A 19,579-nucleotide genomic window follows, 5' to 3' on the forward strand; every position below is an offset into this window, starting at 1 on the left:
GTGGTAAATAGTAAGATGGGTCTTGGATTCTCATGATGTAGGTTGGCAGACTTCCCATCTCAAAGAAGGGACACAAGGTTAGCTGTAGGTAAAAAATAAATTTGGATTGCAAGCCCATCGTATTTCACCAGTCTAGATTGCAATCCGTCTGTTTTGTGGTCTTATGCTACCATATTTTGAAAGAATTTGAGGTTCAGAAAAGTTAATTTACTAAGTGAGATTTAGACATCACCAGTTCAGAGCTCTCCAACACTGGCTGTAATTTTCCCTTGCCAAAAGATTAGTTCTCCTGTGGAAGGGAAAATTCAAGACCTATTATGTGCCACACATTTTGTAAATATAGTGGAACCTTAGTATTCATTGGTTGAGGGGTAGGGGGAGGGGACCTGGACGCTGAAGCTAGGAATCCCGGGGCAGCCAATGCTAAGCATGCTGGCTTCTTTCCAGTGTTTTGGGAAGACTGTGAAGCCTCCATTGTTCTGCAGGAAGTGCCTCAACATTGTGGACTCCCTAACAGTCCTGGTGTACTGCTTTCACGGGGGAGGAATGCCTGCTATGAGCACTGTAGTTGAGGGGGAAGGGCTTGGGCAGTGTTCTTGGCCTATCTCGCATCCGTTTCACAGCCAAGAGCAATGAGTGTTTAAGCAATTTTTTCTCCTTGAAAACTGAATTTGATGAAAGCAGACAAGTTTTCACAACTGAGATAGGGCGTTTTCCCAGCTAAAACATATGTTTATTACTAAGGCTGGATTTGAATTCAGGTCTTCCAGGCTCTAACCACTCTGTACTATACATCCTGCCCCATTGGGGAGTCAGGTAAGCCTCTAAATTTCAACAGTTTAGTGGAGACAGGGTGTGGAGGTAGTGTATCTAGAAATTGGTTCTGGCTGGGAAGAAACATGGATGGGGGAAAAAGTCTGGGGTCTGTCTGGCCAGAGACTTCATGTGAAATTGGCTAATAAAATCACTAAAGACTCATCAGCTTATTCCTACCAGTTCATTTAGAGACAGCTATTCTTGCCTAAATCAAAGTATCTGCAGAATTGCAACTTGCTCCCAGCTTAGTAGTTTTTTCCTCCCCCTTGAAGACTCTGTGACATGTGGAAATAAGCTGGAAGATATGGACTTAAGGATTTCTTATCTTTGGGATAATAGCATGACTTATAAGTGCAGACATACCAGCAAACAAAAGTAACCACTCAGAAACTTTCTTTTAATCCCAGGTAGTGCTTCAACCCAAACATACCACACACACGTGCACACCTTTACTGAAGAGGTCCCAAGGAAGGCTGAGTCATGCATTAAGTGTGCTGGGTGAGGACTTTGGCATGACCTAATGGGTTTGAGTATGAGGAAAAGTGGCCCCAGATGAAGCACAGCCCCTGCTCCCCCACTTCTTCCTCGCTGAGATCCTTCAATGGCAGTGGAACAAGATATCAATGCCATGGCAATGAGGAGGCAAAAAGGATCCTGGGGGATAATAGGAAGATTTGGTTCTTTACAGTATTACAAAATGTGTTTAAGAAGGGAAAAAAAAAAAAAAAAAAACAGCTCTGGCCCCCTGGTCTGCCAGCAGCAGCCTACTTGAATTGGAGCTACAGGATCCATAGAAGGCCTGAGAACAGCTGGGTGTTGGTACATGAGGGCAGGGGTCAAGAATCTTGGTTTATAACTGGTGTTGAGAAGACTTCAAGGCTCCCAAAACTCTGACACCCTGCAAGAAGCAGTTGAGTCTGAGGGGCATATTGCATGTGCCCAGTGAGACCAGGAGCTGGATAGATAGTGCAGTGAAGCTAGTCATCAGTCTGGGGCCAGAAGAAAAACAAAAACTCCCATGTTCTTCCATGTAAAACAACCAAAGCAACACGACTGATTATCTGCAAACTCTCAAATCAAAAGTATTTTTTAGAACATTGTCCTTAAAAGTTTTGCTAAGATTTGAAGTGTGAGGAAGCAGTTCAGTTTTTCTTCTTCCCATTTCTAGCCTGTCAAGTGTTTATCCATCGTGGAAGGACATTGCTAATTGCAAGGCAGAAAGTGTCTGTTGTGAAATAGCTTATAGAGAAAGGACCATATATAAGGAGCCATAGATAGGGTCATCAGTTTCCTTTCATGCTGATATCCTCTTCTTTCAGAGCAAACTTTCTCCTCAACACCTCTGAAATGAGGACAGCAGGGTCTTCTTCCTTCATCAAGCTCCGATTCCTAGAAGTACAAAAGGTAATCAGGGAACAAGATTCATTGGTTGAACTGGGGTGGGGTGGAGAGATAATCCATACAGGGAGGTACTCCTCACAAACCTGACATTTTTATATGCTGGCACTTTGCTACCCAGAGCTAGCAGGTTTTTAGTGACTCCTCCTGTCAGCTTTTGATTATCTCACTACTCATCAGGCCTTCTCTAAGGGGTCTTTCTCTCTTAAGCTATTTTACATCTCAGTAATTCTGTAAAAGGCTGTGCCTCTGAGGTCTTATTCTAGAGGGGTGCTGGAAAGAGAATACAGAGACAGAAATTTCGTAAGACCAAAGGGAAACCAACAGGACAGTAGTGGGAAAAAGCATCCTAGTAATTTTACAGGGCTGAGACCTTAAGAGATCATCAAAGTTCAAAACCATCAGTTTTACAGATGGAGTAAGGTAATGGGAAGAGAGTGAGATGGCAAAGATGGCACTGGAACCCATGTCCTCTAAACCTTAAGTACTAAAGAGATTTGGGTTTAAGTCCTGGCTCTACTGGGGTAGCGTACTGGGGAGTTGTCTGAGGCAAATCAATCCATTCACAGCCTCCAATTTATGTGTGGAATGAAAATAACAATTTTAGTATTATGGACACCTTATACAATTATGAGAAAAAATGATACGTGTGTGTAAGTATGGATACATAAGTGTTGGAATAATGTGAGCTACTTATGAGCAGGCATCCAGACACCTGGGAGCAGATGCTTCAATTAAATATAACTTACTTAAGTACAATGAGGTTATAATAATAATAATAAACAGAACAGGTTTAAGACTAGAACTGAGTATACAACAAGAAAACCCCCAAAGCTTCTAATAATTTTCAGAGTGAATTTCAGCAACAAGAAAAAGAAAAGCTGAGGGAAGCTCACTATATTGAGGGATCCTAAGAGTTGGGTCCTCAAGATAAGAAAGGTAGAAGGGATTCTGATGAAAGAAATCTCAGATACACATATCAGATGGTGTCTTATCAAATGGCATGATATAGGAGATACCTATGGGGATGGCACCTTTGGGGCAAAGCAATTATATAGCCAGACATCTGGGCCCCTAAAGGTTTCCACAAAGCAAAGAATCATAGAAATTAGACATTAGGAATGGAAGGCCCTTTAGATTATTAGGGAACAGGCTCAGAGAAGAGACTGATTTAAAGTTACTTAGTAGCAGAGCTTAGTCTAGAACACAGGTTTCTGGACTCTCAGGGATACCATCTAATAGCAATGCCGCTCTAGTTGTGGTCTGTGGTGTAGTTATTTTCTGAAAATTGAACTGGGGAATATGAGAGGGAACCAGTTAGCATGGAATCTAAAAACAGAAACAGATATCTAGTCCAGTTTACCTGGATCAAGAAGCTGAATTCTTGAGTAATTGAAAACCCAGTAAAAGTCTTAGGGAAAAGATGACAATATGATCTCCTACCTCATAGCAGAGAGACAAGGAGACTATATATAAAGGCAGAACACTTTGAAGATCTCACTAGTGTTGATATTTTTGGTTGAATATTTTTCTTTCTTACAAGGCAAAGTTTAATCTGAATTTGGGAACTTGTAGAAATATCCATGATGCCAAAGCAAAATAAATCAATGAAACATTAAAAAATAAAAGGCTATCAGGGTTTAATAAATGCTTCGGGAAAAACTGGGTTAACTAGTTTAAAAAAGAGACTGAAGACCCACAAGCAAGCAGAAAAAACCAGTCCCTTCAGAAAAGCTCTTGGATAAAGAAGTGTCTCCTCTTTAGCCCCCCAAAGCAGTTTTATACAGCATAGAACCTTGTACATAAGTAGATATTACTATATTGAAATAAGATAGTTCTGAAACCTATTAATGATGGTAATGTCCTCAGGCCAAGGCTCTGTGGCTTCTTAGTTAGGAGGATGTCCTTAAGTCTTCTTTGTTTAAAGGTACAGAACCTCCTAAACTTTTGTTGAGAGGTCTATACAACACTGTTCAATCTAATGATGGAGACTAGAGTTGTCTAAATATAAGAGAGAAGGGATGGAGAATAGAAGGGTAGAGGGAAAAGAAAGGGGAAAGAGGGAGGACAGATCGACACTGAACACAAGCATTTGAAAGGATAAAGAAGATGCAGACTGTCAAGCTTTCTACCAGGCTATAAAGGCTGTCTAAAGTCTGAGCTTCTATGGCTACTGCAATAAGAGGCTATTTTGTGCCAAAAAATCAATACCCTGGATCCTGTGGACATAATGGCTGGCAGGGCCAAGGGCCTCTGCTACAAAATGGTGGCTAAATGGCAGCAAGGAAGACAAGTAAGGTTTGAGTTTCCCACCAACTCCACTTACAGATCTTGGCTTTGCTTCATCCGGTGAATATCCTTCAGGATGCCCATCATGTCTGCAAAGCTGCTAGCCTTTGAGAGAGACACACAGTCCTCCTCTTCAGCCAAGCTGCAGGCTGCTTTGGAGTCAGTTTTACAACATTCAGAGCTGGCAGAACAAAGCATGGGAACCGATGGAAGCTCAGGACCTTCTAACTCAGCCTCCTCTGTGATGTCACTAATGACAAAGGAAGTTGTAGAGTGCAATGAGGATCCAAAACAAGGTAAGGGAGAAGAGACATTTGAACTTCCTGAAGATAAGAAATCTGGCGTTAATGAAGACGAAGCTGAAAAAGAAAACAATAGGTGTTGGTGGGCACTGGAGCCAAGTCACAACATTTTCTTACCACAGGAAAGTCAACTGAGTAACAGTCGGGTTGTCACCATGACAAGATGCTACAGATTCTGCCAACAGCAATAGCAGGCATCTCTACAAGCATCCTTCCCTATTATTAAGGAGAGCAGACTTACAGTGCACTTTTTAGGTAACACTCAGACTGGTGGAAGAGAATCCACAATAAGAGTCCCCAGGAGAGGAAGTAACTTGCCTAGGAGCACATAGCTAAGTGGTAAAGCCAAAATTTGAATCCCTATGAGAAAATTTCAGTAGTCTTTTTATTACACTACAGTCTTTTTGGAGATGGTAAAAAGGACTCCCATTCCCTATACCCTTTCCTCTGAAAGAAGTCTCTGCTTGCCAATTCTCCAACAGCCAGCCAAACACATTTAATGGGCAAGGTTGTTTTTGTTTTTCCAGTTTTGCAAGGGGGGAGGGTCTCTGTCTTAAAGAGTCAGACTGTACCTATTTCTTTGAAACCAAGATGTCTCCCAAGGAAACTCTCCCAGAATTCTGATTTAGGGAGTTTAACCTCTTCTAATTTTTCAGCCTCATGGAAAAGAAAGGACATGAAATTTGGAAAGTAGGAAAGTGTGACTGGTAGAATTGGGAAAGGAAAAAGCTAAATATAGCAACTCTGGAGAGACCTCCAGCATTCCTGGGCTGCTGTAGCTTCTTGGGATCTTTTCCCTGATTGACCCATCTCTGTGCTCAATATCTCTAGAACCACATCCATAGGTGTGAAGCAACCAGAGAAATGGTGTGATTTCAAGGGAAGGAGGGGGGAAAAGGAAAGAAACACTAATTTTTGGGATTCACCTCTTGTTGGTAAAAGATGAAAACTTAAGGGTATTAGAGCTAAATATAGCTATCTAAATGGCACAGTTAATCAAAGGATAGGACCATACTCAAATCCTAGGTTTTGGGTTGGTCTTTTAAAGATTTCAGCTTTTGCTCATATTTGTGTCTGGGAAGAAGGACTGCAACAACAGAGCAAGTGAGGTGCCCCTCAAACTTGTTTCCCTGTTATGAAAAACACAACAATGGGTCTCTAGGCTTCAGGAAAGCCCTATCAGAGACTGTCCTGGTATTACCACTCCTGGGACCTAGTACTCCAATTCTCTCGTTGCTTCCTGGATTTGGTATCTGATTCTTTGCCAGCTTTGGGGGCTCCTACCTGCATCTGCTGCCACAATCTTGGCAATCTGGCTGCGTAGGTGACTTAGCTCATCTTGTAGCTCAGTAGTTCGGCTTAGGGCTGGTAAGCCAGGCTTCTTCAAGGCCAGGAGCTTCTCCTCTGGCCCTCGAAGGTTGGGTACTGAGGCGTTGCGCTGCATGACGAACAGTGGGCTGGGCTTCCACTTATGCCGCAAGGGCCGAGTGTCACTCCTGAAAGTAGGGGGAAATTTTTAGCTAGCTGGACCCACTGCTCCTCTATTTGAATCTAGGAAATTCATGTGTTCCTGCACATGCCTACACTGGCAAACACAAACTGTCCAACTAAAAAAAAAAAAAGAGAACAGCTCTGAGTCTTTCCTTGGGCTCCAGGGTTTAGGTAAAATAATCCTTGCAGCTTCTTCTTGGTCTGAATGCTTGGAATATAGCCCTTCTTAAATTCATTCTTTACACTGCTCCCCTTTTCAATGCTTTATTAAAAAATTACATCTAGTCATTAAATTTAAAACTATAAAAGCTCCCAAGTTTAATAGCCATTTAAGACACAAGGACCAATGTACCTGGATTTTGTTATGTGCCAATTAATATTAATACATTTATATAATTAAAAGTTTGCAAAATATTTTATAAATGTCCCATTTGATTCTCACAAGGCAGGGGGAAGAGGAAGAACTATTACCATCATTTTATAAATGAGGAAACTGAGGCAGGCAGAAAATAGGTGGCTTGTCTAAGGTCACAAAGCCAGTTATATAAAATTGGATTGGAACTCAGATCTTTATGACTATCGGTCCAGTGCTCTTTCTACTGTACTATCAGCTGCTCAATGATGAGTCAGAATTAGCTTATAGTGTACTAAGATACTTTCTAAGAGTGGAAAAATGCATGTGTGAAGTACATGTTAGGGCTAAATATTCTCCTTGACAATGATCAGCTTTTGGTGATATGGTAAAATTGATGAAATTCAGAAAAAATGTTTAACAATCTAATTAGGAAAAAATCCCTTAGAATGCATCTTTATAAAAGTTCTCTAAAATGTTCTTATGATCCATGGAGTACTATATTTATGTCTAAACCAAATGCCACTCTGATCTTGTCATTCCTCCACTAAATAATTTTGGAACTTACCAAAGTCTTTCAAACAATCCAATTCCAACCTCTATTTCCAGATTTCTCACTTTCCTTTCCTTCACATATTCAGTGTTTCAGCCAAAGTGTAAGACTTTCTCCTATTTCTATTCTTCTGTTGCGAAGCTCCAATGTGTAGCATGTCTTGCCTTATTTCTGTCTGCTTAGAGTCCTTACTTTCATAGTTCACTAAGAGTGACTTCCAAAATTTTTCCTCTTTCCCATCCCCAGTGAAAGTGATCTCTTGTAAATATGAGAACATTTTCAAACTACCAGAAGTAAGAGGTCCACAGGTGTTACACATAAAATGTTTTTTAGACTTTTCCAATGTATTGATCAATTATGCTATTTTCCCTTTTAAATACTATTTGTTATATGGGATGGCTCTTTGAGAGAGGGTGAGGGGGAAGGTATTGGATATAACTGTGATAATGTAAGAAATAGAAGACATCAACAAACTTATTTAAAAAAAAAAACAAAGAAAAAAGCAATCTCTTGCAAATGTCTCATAGCACTTTGCACATGCCTCTTTCATGCACTTTTTCATTCACTTCTGTATCATGGTGAACATGTATTTTCCCCCATTAGACTCAACTCTTTGATTTCCGGCAACAAACACAAAGTCTCTACCATGTCTGTTGAATTAATGAGGATTTCAATTATTATATATGACTCCAAAGAGGCAGGGAACCTACAGTTTCCACAACTTTGCCAGTCAAATTCTTTTTATTATTATTATTATTATTATTATAACTTTTTTATTGACGGAACATATGCCTGGGTAATTTTTTACATTATCCCTTGCACTCACTTCTGTTCTTTTTCCTTCCCTCCCTCCATCCTCTCCCCTATATGGCAGGCAGTCTTATCCATGTTAAATATGTTATAGTATATCCTAGTACAATATATGTGTGCAGGACCGTACAGTACTCTTGTTGCACAAGAACTGGATTCAAAAGGTAAAAAATAAACCTGGGAAGAAAAAGAAAAATGCAAATAGTCTACATTTATTTTCCAGTGTTCCTTTTCTGGGTGTAGTGGATTCTCTCCATCATTGATCAACCAGTCAACTTCTAGGCTCTGCTACACCTGGCCTGGTTCCCATTTTTTACCTGACTCGAGCATATGTTTCCTCTTCATCTGCTGCTATCCAGGCAATATCAGCCAAAAGTAGGGACAGGGGGCACATCGCTCAGATACAGGTCAGAGATGTTGGGGCAGTGTCTATGGAAAGAAACAAAGAGGTTCTTCGGTGGAGCTGAACCAAAATAATCTCATAGAATCTTCATAGAAAACAGCCAATCAAGGCCATTATGATCTTTTTGCTGAGGTAGAAATCTGGTGATATACTGCACAAATGTTTACAAGTACTACAACTTTATTATTTTCATCGTTAATAAAACAACTTGTCATCTCAACAAACACTTCAATTTAAATAGATCACTGTAATATGTCTGGACAAATTTGTTTGTCACTGGTGAATATGGCTTTAAACAAATATATATACATACACACACACACACACATACTTATATACATACATTCACTTGTATTTATCCAAATGAAATTCTTTAATATTTGGCCTATAATCTCAACGTGACTATTTCTTCCAGTGGTGCAGATCCTCAGCTCAACTGTGGTTCCTTGTCCTATACATTTCCTGTTCCTGAGCTAATATATCTTTTACCAAGGCCCTCCTCTGTCATGTTTTGGGGCCATTTTTAAAAAGTATCTTTTAATACTGCCTGGACACCATCAGAACAGGCCAGTTGTCTGCTTGCTATATTTGGAGCTCATTACATGGCTGACCCACTAATTCTTGGTCAATGATATACCCGTGAAATCACCTGACAAAAAGTCATAAGATTCTAAGATTCCTTAAAACAGGACTCTTCTGATAAATTACACTTCCTATTGTTTTATTCATAAAACTATTCTTTGTAAATCAGAATGTAGCCTATTTAGCAAAGACAGACATACCAGTTTAACAAACTTATGTGGCACAGCCAGCCACAGGTCAGTAACTTTTAAACGTCAGATGGCCTCTGGACATTTAAGAACATCCAAAAGAATAAGAATTTTTATAACAGAGTATAGAGAACATAGGGCTCTCAGGGTTTTCTCTAGCCTTTAACATCCCTCCAAAAACAAAGAATCTGTTCCATTCCTACAAAACTAGGAGGAGAATCCAAGTCACCTGACTGGGCAAGGCTATTCCCATAGCCCGACAGTCCAAGCTGGTTGAGGCATAAAACCCTTACACAGAGGGTGGATAGGGAAGGAGTGGACAGCAGGCTGAATTATAGTCTGGTTGCCGGGCCAAATGCTACTGTTGAGATGTGAGGTTTGGAGAAATTCTTCATTTGCTGCAACTACTATTCACCACCTCAGGTTTGCTTTCTTCCTAAATCATTTTCTATTTAACAGCTATTAGTGACTTCCAGAGGGCCTGGCCTCTTTAGATCTACTTTAGAACTAGCAAGATAGGAGCAGGGAGCAGCTCAACAAAACCTAAATGTTGCAGACCCAATCCAATCCCTTCCCTAAGCACTTTCAAAAACAAGCAGGAGTCACTCAGATGCTCTAATCCAGAGAAACCCCACCTCAGGAAAGGGAATTCAACAAGAGTTTACTTACAATAAGTTCTAAAACTAAGATTAAAAATTAGCTCCTCTAAGGAATCTACTTTTGATTAAGTTATTCTTGTACTCCAAACAGTGAAGTTTGTTTTGAAGCCACACTTGAAGATGGTTTTATTTAAATAACTGTTTATAATCAAAATATATACAAAGATAATTTTCAACATTAACCTTTGCAAAAACTTTATTCCAAATTTTTTCCCTCCCTTTCCTTGACAAGTAATCCAATATATGTTAAACATGTACAATTCTTCTACACATTTCCACATTTATCATGCTGCACAAGAAAAATCAGATCAAAAAGAAAAAAAAAAAAGTGAAAATACTATGATGTAATCCATATTCAGTCTCCATGGCTCTTATGATGGATCATAAGACTTTGGAATTGACCTGAATCACCTCACTGTTGAAAAGAGCTTCATACATCAGAGTTGATCATCATGTAATCTTGTTGCCAGATACAATGTTCTCTTGATTCTGCTCACTTCACTTAGCATCAGTTCATGTAAGTTTCTCCAGGCTTCTCTGAAATCATCCTGCTGATCGTTTCTTAGAACAGTAATATTCCATAACATTCATATACCATAACTTATTCAGCCATTCTCCAACTGAAGGGTGTTCACTCAGCTTCCAGTTGCTCGCTACCATAAAAAGGGCTACCACAAACAATTTTGCACATGTGGGTCCCTTCCCTCTTTTAAGATCTCTTTGGGATATAAGCCCAGTAGAAACACTGCTGGATCAAAGGATATGCACAGTTTGATAGCCCTTTGAATATAGTTCCAAATTGCTTTCCAGACTGGCTGGATCCATTCACAATTCCACCAGCAGATCAGATTAAGAGTGCTCTAGAACAATTATTAGTGTTCCAAATTTCCCCTTCCACATTTATTATCATCTTTTCCTTTCAGAAGATAAAAGTTCTTATCAGGAGCAGAAACACCCAGGGGTGACAGGCTGAGGGTGACAGGCTGATGCAGCTTCTCCCTAGTCCTGACACTTCTGTAAAATGAAGATGCTTAGATCACATTATGTAAAGAAAATACTTTTGAAATTACAAAGCCTAATAATATTTCAGTTTTTCAGTTGTGTATGACTCTTCATGACCCCTTTTGGGATTTTCTTGGCAAAGACATTGGATTGGATTGCTATTCCTCCTCTAGCTCATTTGACAAATGAGAAAACTGAGGCAAACACGATAAAGTGACTTGCCCAGGATCACCCAACTAGTCAGTGTACAAAGCTAGATTTTTAACTCATTCTTCCTGACTCTAGGCATTAAGCCTTAAAGCTATTGCCTTAGTAAAGCTCCTCCTACCACCAACTAACCTTGATTAGTCTCCTTAATTCCCAAGCTGGGCTATCAGTAAACTGTATTACTGAATTGAGAAGCTTTAGTACAGATTTAAGGCAAAGAGGATCCCATAGCAGTATAAAATAGAAAGTTTAAGGTCATCAGGCTTACACAAGCTAGAACATTCCCTTTAACCCTATCAAAGGGGTCAGATCAGCTCCCACTAAGTCCCTTTGCTTCTTCCAACCATGAGGGCATGGTGGGAGGATGGAGTGTCTTGCTTAACCTCCTCCCATTTTGTTATTGATGCCTTGTTTTATGAGTCATTTTCAGATATATCATGCTCTCTGCACCATCTTCCCTAATATACACACTGACTTCTGAAACAACAAAAAATCAGTTGAGCAAAACCAACCAAGATGGTACCTACATCTGATAGCATTGCTCACCCATGGTTTTCCCCTCTCCATTTGAGACAAGGATGGAAAAAGCTTGTACCCCTCTAAAGAGGACTTTTTACACCTTAGTCACCCCTAAAGAATTTTTGGTTCCTTCCTGGAGTTAAGAAAGAAAATACTTATAAGTAATTTTTTATACCCAGTCTTGCACTGCACTGAGCTCTTCCGACAGCATGATTTTTGGAAGCTACCAGCTCACTCACTCTGTCTTCCTCAATGACATATTTATGAGGCACTGGTACAGGTTCTACATGATGGAGCTGACTGGTCCCATGGGAATCAAATGTGGCCTTCCTTTCTCTGGTTCCACGATCTAATCCCTAACCCGAAGAGCTATTATGCTCACCCAACAATATAATTTCTCAAATATTCACCTATGGCTCTTTTTCCTGCCATTTCCCTGTTTGCTCATATTTCTAAAAAGTGCTTTGTCTTTATCACACTTTCTCTTGTAATTATACCATTGTATCCTTTCCCCTGACCCAAAGCATATTTAGGAAGACTGTGTCCTTTAGCAGCAGTAATTCCTTAGTAATGAGTACTGGGCCTTGTTTGATGCTTGCCAAACTGGATTGTTGAATCCCTTGATCATTTAGAAGTGTGCTCTAACCTTGCTGGGCTAAAGGTTCCTTATCTGTGTACCATGTTGGGACCAGCCTAGATGGCCTGAGGCTCTTTCCAGCTTGAGTTATGCTGTCATCTGTGATTAGTCAATATGTATGCTCACAGTGCTCCAGACCAAGTATTCCCTGTAGGCTAGACTCATATGCTTTAATATACAAAACATACAAAACATGGGAAGCACTGAATAATGATTCAGTATTTCACTCCTGAGGTTGGTGAGTCCAAGAGAAATTTCTGTGAGGCAAAAGCCATACGGAATCACTCTATAGCAAACCTGTCTTTAATAGTAGCTCTCAAGTACTCCTTATATCTGAGGTAGCCTATTTTACTTTTGGACAACTCTCTGATAAAGTTGTTCCTTAAGCATGATTAAACCTGTCTTTTTTTAATTCAATAAGCTTTTTTACATGTTTAATATGTGCAAAGTACTGGGCTAGGCTCTGGAGATTCAAAAAATTTCCTTTCTAGTAGAAAGGTGAATTCAACTAAATAGATATTTTTCACAAAGAAGGTAATTAATGTGGAAGGGAGAGGGAGGAAGATTATGCAAGAAGTTATATATTGTTGGGCATCTCAATCATCCTTTGTAAGAAACCAGGGATTCTGTGGAGAAGGAAGAAGTATGTTTCAGACCTGGAAGACCCTTTGGATAATAGATAATAGAATATTCTGTACTTAACTTTGTAGCTCCACATTCTCTACCCCTCAATGGCTCCCTGAGAACAAGAACTGCTTCTTTGTAGACTTGTATTCAATCCTGGCACCTAGCACAGTGCCTCATTAATAGCAGTAATTTAATAAAAAGAAAGGCTGGGGCTTAAATGCTGGGCTTAGTTTGTTCTTTCCCTTGAGAGCACTGAAGTTGCAAAGATGAGTTGAGGGAGGAGGAAAGAGATATCCTATGGTCATTTCTGTAATTAAGGTACACAAATTTAGCAGCTGAGTAAGAGGCATTAGATTAGGATACTAATGGCATCAGAGAAGGATACTAATGGAGTCAGGGATGGCAGCTAGGTTACTGCATAGTGCAAGCAACAGGTGATAAAGGCCTAAATTAGGGCAGAGACTGTACAAGTCATTCTGTACTCACTCCTTACTCAACCTACATAACTGAGCTGTTGGGGAAGCCTATTGATCTCACCTTTGTAAGGTCTCTGGAATTTGCCCTCTTCCTCTCCTTTGACCCTGCCCCTTCTCTGTGGTAGATTTTTATTGCCTCTCACAGGTGGACTACTGCCAACAGCTGCTTGTGAGGTGGCCTGCTTCAAATCTCTCCCCACTCTAATCCATTTGGCCACTGAAGTGATCTTCCTAAAGCTCAGGTATGAATATGTTACTTCTCTACTCAATAAACGTCCCGTGAAGCCCTCCTTATTGTTTCCAGGATCAAATACAAAAAGCTGTTTGACATTCAAAGCCCCTCCTGACCAAAACCCCTCTACCTTTCCATTGTTCTTACACTTTACTCCCCAACAGTCTTCAGTCCAATGATAATGACCTCCAGGCTGTTCCATGAACAAAACAATTTTCTCCCTCGGCTCTGGCCTTCTCTCTGGCTGTCTCCTATGACTAGAATGCTTTCCCTCCTCTGTTCCAACTACCGATTTCCCTGGCTTCCTTTAAGTCCCAACTAAAATCCCACCTTATATAGGAAGCCTTAACCAAGCCCTCTTAATTCCAGTGCCTTCTTTCTTTGAATTATTTCTATTTATATTGTACATAGTATGATTCATATTTGTTTGGATATTGTTATCTCTCACTGGAATGCAAGCTCCTTGAGAGCAGGGACAGTCTTTTACCTCCTTTTTAATCCCCATGACTTGGTACAGTACCTGGCACATACTAGGCTCTTTCTTAATGTTTACTAGCTGAACTGAAGGGAGAGGATAGTTGTGAAACATATCATGGAAATAAGACTGACAAGATTTGACAACTGAATGATCATGAGGGATAATAGAGAAGGAAGAATTATAGATGGCTAGTACCCAGCTCCAAGAGTGTATTAGAGGCAGCTGATGGGTACTGGGTTTGCAGTCAGGAAGATCAGACTTCAAATTTGACCTCAGATTTTACTAACAGTATGATCCTGGGCAAATCACTTATTAATCTCTATCAGTTTCTTCCAACTGTAAAATGGGGATAACCTCCCTCTCTAGGTTGACATAATCAGTGAAATAAGTTTGTACAATGCCTGACAAACTAGGTACTTAGTTACTGCTCATTCCCTTCTCTTTTCCCTATTCCCTATTCAAGTATTTGTCTTCCTCCCCAGTATAACAATTATTTCTGTCTTTTTCCATCACTGTCTGATCTTTAGTGGGAGCTAAAACCTCATCTTATTTGTAGGTTTGTTTTGTTTTTTTTAATAATGATTTAGACCAATCTTTTCTGTGTTGTTAATAGTTTGCAATTCTCTTGAGAACTATCTGTTCATATCTTTTGACTACTTCTCTATTGGAAAAAGACCCTTGATTTTATATATTTGTTTCAAGTCTCTATAAATCTTGAACAACAGACTTTTATCATAAGTTCATGTTGAGCTTAGATATCTATAAGATATTTAATCTGAGATGTCTAATAGGCAAGCGGAGATGCAACAACAGAGGTCTACACTGAACAAAATTAAGACTATTTTGAATTTCATGGTGATTAGAATACCCAGAATTTCCTTCATGTATACTGAACAGCTCCTTCTTCTTCATGGACACTAGGCTTACCATACAAACAGTTCTTACTTTATATAAATTTACATTAGGCATATTCAGGGGTCCTCCACTCCAAGCATTGAAGCCAGTCTGGCAGGGTAGAATGGGAAAATAAGATGCAAAAAAGAGTCTTATTCCAAGCCATTCTTCACAAAGAAACCAAGAATAAGTAACAACTGATATTTTCATATTATTTTAAAAACTATAAAGTGCTTTACAAACATTATCTTTTAGTCTTCATAACAATGTTGTGATGTAGGTTCTCAAGAGTTCTAGTTTACAGATGAAGAAACTAAGATTTTGCGTTTGATCACAGAACTGGGAATCTTAAAATGAATCTAAGTCTCTCCAGGTTTCAAGTTCACTTTTCCACCATATCTGTTGCATTTCTCAATTTAACAGGATAGAAATCAGAAGGAGACCTATTCAGATCTATCCCACCATAGTTAAAAGAACATTGAATATTAGTAGTTTAAGAAATATATCAATTCATCTTGCTAAATTTTTCCCTTATTTTTCTTTTTAATATTTGTTTTAAAGGATTTATCTTGGGGAAGGGGAAATTAAGTAAAGTAAGAAAAATATCAACAAAAATCTTTTTTTAAAAGGAACATTGGAAGTAGTAAGATATTTATGGAATCACAGATTGGAAGGGATATGAGAGATCATCTGTTCCTTTCCCTTTAAAAATCCAGGGAAATGTGGTGACTTCACTGAAATCAACAGGCAACAAAGGGCAGAGCCGGCACAAAGAGCCAGGTCTCTTGTCCCCTGGCCCAGCGCTCTTTATCATGCTGTCTCACTCAACCCTGAGACAAGTTTGATTTCTTCTCAGCCTATCCTTATCATGCTCCTTTACCTGAAAAGATGCCCGAGGACATGGCTTCAAAGGCAGGTTAGTCCCAATCCTCCTCACCACACTTCGAGCAGCTCCATGTGGTTTGTTCTGCCAGAGTGGGATAGTCTACGGAAAAAGAAAATCAGAACTCAATTACTTTCCCCAATTTACAATACTTGTGTATGATTATGCATAGGCATATTTACCTCTAGCATTTGAAATCATTATTTTCTTATGATTCAATCCTATGCTATAACATAGTATTTGCACAAGTATAAGCAAGTCAGTTTAGAGTCTGTGAGGAGTAATTTACAACTGCTTGGAGATTTGTGAAAGTCTTTAAATATTATAGAGGAGCATTCATTTTATTTTAAAGGTGATAGGAAGCTATTCTTAGAGAGCTAAAACTTCTTGAACAGAGGAGTGACATGTCAGACCTAGCTTTAGAAATATTTCTGACAGCTTGTAAAGATGATAGAAGCAAAGAAGGAAGAACAGTTAATATGCTGGATAACTGAAGGAATGGTGGTGTCCTCAACAGAATGAGAAGTTAGTAGGAGAGCTGGGTTTAGGGAAGTTTAAATTTAACTTCTGTTTTAGATCGGTTTGGTTTGAGATGTCCAGCAAGCACTTGGAAATGCAGTCTTAAAATTATAGGTAAAAAGGCCTGGAATCTATTCAAGTATGGAGGTGGGACAAGGATAATGTTTCTACAAAGAAAAACTAGCAGGAATCTGTGAGACATGTTTGAAGAATATAATGTCAGTAAACCCCAAGGAGAACTATCCAGAAGATACAGAAGATACTGACACTGCCCAACAGAGTCAAAAATGCAGAGGTCAAGAAGAAGGAAAGTTCAGAAAAGAGCATGATTTAATATAACAATAGTGATAATAAATTGGGTGATTTTAGAGTTATTTAAATTGAACAGAAGTTATGAAGATAACTTGCACAGGGTTCAGTGAATGAGAGACTAAGTAGGGGCACTAATAATAGTTTCTTCTAGGTGTTGATTATGAAAGGGAAAAGACAGGATTATGGGGCAATGAAGGTTTAAGGAAGGGATGGAGGGTTTGGACAAGTTTTAAGGCAGCAGGGGAGAAGGCCAGCTCTTCCTCTAAAGTTGTAGTAAAGGAGGAAGGATGGAATTAAAGAGCAGAGTGAAGAGGGAGCTGGTGATAAAGGCGGTTTGAAAAGCAGCTTTGGCTGGCCGTGGCTGTCACGGAAGGATGGCGGAGCCCTAGCACTTTTCCTCAATGAGGCGGTCAGGTTCCCTCAGGCTTCCAGACTGATGGAGGGTTCTTGCTGCCCCACCCTGCCCGCCGTCCAGAGAGAGTGTGTATTAACTTACAGAATCTGTTTCCATCTCCGGTATCACAGCTGGCTCCCACCTGGCACGGCTCCCTCATGTTAGGCCATTTCTGGGAACAGCAGGTCTCTCAACTGTAAAGCAAAGGAGATTTAATGGAAATGTTCACTAATCTTCTGGGTCCCCGGGGAACTGCGAGCCAGGCCCATGGACGTTGGTCTTTGCCCCGGGCCTCAGAGTTGGGCTGTGCGTTCTTGAGGGACCTTGGCCACTGGACTTCACTGCCCCTCAATCCCACATCTGCAGCTTCTGGCGGGTCAGGTGGTTACTTCTCAGGACCTTGCCCATGGGGAAGAAAGCCCAACCCGGAAAAGGTTCTGGCCCAAGCTGGCTGACCGGGGCGCTCCCTGGGCAACTCACTGCTTGGCACAGGGGAGCCAACAACGGACTGGCTCTAGGACCGGCCCCGGGCTTCGAGGTCCGGCCTCGGCATCTCTTCCTCGGAGTAGGACGGCCACGGACGCCGTGTCGCAGCCCTGACCTAAGGCAGCGGTTAAGGAAGAGCCCCACACTGGGCAGGGCTCGGGGGAAGGCCTGGGAGGGAGGTGCCGCGCGGAGAGAGCGGCCGGCCCCCCTCGCGCCCACCTCGCGGTAGCCGCCGCTGCCGCTTCTCGCCGCAGCCCTTAGGTGACTGCCCGCCACCGAGCTCGCAGCCCCCAAGGTCAGGGCCGGCCCCTGCGCGCCCTTAGCGCTCGGGTTCGCTCAGAAGCCCCGGGCCACAGCTAGGACTCGGGGCTAGGAGGCGCCCGTTCGGGCTCACGGCGGGCTCAGGGGGCGGGGTGGGGGGGGGTAGGAGCCCGGCTACAGTCCCCGGAGGAGCCGGGGGAGGGGGCGGGCAGCTGGCGGCGCTGGGGGCACGTACGGCGCAGGGTGACCAGGCGGGAGGCCACACTCACCTCTCGGCTCCTCCTCCCAGAGTCGCCCGGACGCGGCCCTCTAGCCCCGCTGCTCACTTCCCCTTCCGCTCGCCGCCGTCCCGCGGAAATGGCCCTTTACGCCTGCGCGCTACGTCGTCCTCCCCCAGTTCCCGGGAGCTCCGCGTACCGGCGAAGGCGGGACCGTGGCAAGTCCCGTTAACCGACGTCTATGGTCGCGCTCTGGAGGCTAGAGCCGTGACCTCAGGAGAGGAGCTTGGGGTGGGATGGGGGGAGGGAAAAGGTAAACAGAGGAGGCGGAGTCTGGCGCGGGACAAGCCGTGCCCTTTCTCGGAAGCCACGCCCCATCGGCTTGACCCGGGTTTTTGACTGGCCGCTCTGGCCCTCCTGCCCCCCGCCCACGCCCACTGCCGGCTACCACTGGTCTCGGGCCAAGAAGGTTCTTACAGTTCCCGGCCTTTTAGGTTTCCTGAGTGTTTTACGTTCATTTTCTCACATAAGAGCATGGAACGACAACATGAGAACAGGTCCCGAGCTCTAGATGACGTGGCTGGGTCACAGGCGCCGAGCTGTTATTGTCCCCCCCAGCTCGGACGTCTTCGCCCACTACTAGCGGCTCGGCTCCCGGACGGCCGGGAGGCCAGCTCCTCCCTCTCTCCGGCCGCTGCCGCTCAGCCCCGGGCAGCTTTCCCCGAGGCTGGCTTTTGTTCTTACGAAACACTGTGGCCATCCCCCCTCCTCGTCCTTCTGTCCCGTTAGTCACCAAACCCACGGTCCGGGTCGCGTGCTTTCCTCGCGGTCCCCCTCTCGCCACCTCGGAGTCCCGGGACCACTCATTGCAGAAGCCTCCCCGCTGCTGTGCCAGCGGCCAGCCTGCCCGCCATCGGGGTTCTAGAGCTGTCTAAAAGATCATTCCATGGAACCCTGTCCTTTTATAGACATGCGGAGGATCGTCGAGGTAACGTGATGTGTCCGAGGCCATGTAGGCTGCGCCGCGGGAGCCAGACCTCTTCACTCCAGATTCCGTTCTCCTTCTACCCAGAGTGTTGTTCCTCCTTCCTTCTGGAAGGAACCAATGACATCAGGAGGAGCACGTCTTGACTTGCGAGAGAATTCCTCCCTCCCTCCCTCCCTCCCTTCCTTCCTTCCTTCCTTCCTCCCTCCCTCCCTCCCTCCCTTCCTTCCTTCCTCCTCCCTCCCTCCCTCCCTCCCTCCATCCCTTCCTTCCTTCCTCCCTCCCTCCCTCCCTTCCTTCCTTCCTCCCTCTCTCCCTTCCTTCCTTCCTTCCTTCCTTCCTCCCTCCCTCCCTCCCTTCCTTCCTTCCTCCCTCTCTCCCTTCCTTCCTTCCTTCCTTCCTTCCTTCCTTCCTTCCTTCCTTCCTTCCTTCCTTCCTTCCTTCCTTCCTTCCTTCCTTCCTTCCTCCCTTCCTTCCTCCCTTCCTCCCTTCCTTCCTTCCTCCCTCCCTCCCTTCTTTCCTTCCTTCTTTCCTTCCTTCCTTCCTTCCTTCCTTCCTTCCTTCCTTCCTTCCTTCCTTCCTTCCTTCCTTCCTTCCTCCCTCCCT

General features: G+C 42.6%; 1 protein-coding gene across 1 annotated transcript; it reads right to left on the reverse strand.

The window, feature by feature from the left end:
- Nucleotides 1–1,192: 1,192 nt before the first annotated feature.
- On the reverse strand, nucleotides 1,193–18,050 carry MTFR1L (mitochondrial fission regulator 1 like). Its single transcript, XM_074305785.1, is given in 8 exon segments — nucleotides 1,193–2,205; nucleotides 4,541–4,862; nucleotides 6,090–6,301; nucleotides 8,329–8,384; nucleotides 8,386–8,463; nucleotides 15,796–15,900; nucleotides 17,126–17,217; nucleotides 17,504–18,050. Coding segments are annotated over 7 exon segments (894 nt in total). The 5' UTR covers nucleotides 17,141–17,217; nucleotides 17,504–18,050; the 3' UTR covers nucleotides 1,193–2,099.
- Between the last annotated feature and the right edge of the window lie 1,529 nt (nucleotides 18,051–19,579).

This window comes from Sminthopsis crassicaudata, chromosome 3 (assembly GCF_048593235.1).
Source record: "Sminthopsis crassicaudata isolate SCR6 chromosome 3, ASM4859323v1, whole genome shotgun sequence".
Classification (NCBI taxonomy): Eukaryota; Metazoa; Chordata; class Mammalia; order Dasyuromorphia; family Dasyuridae; genus Sminthopsis; species Sminthopsis crassicaudata.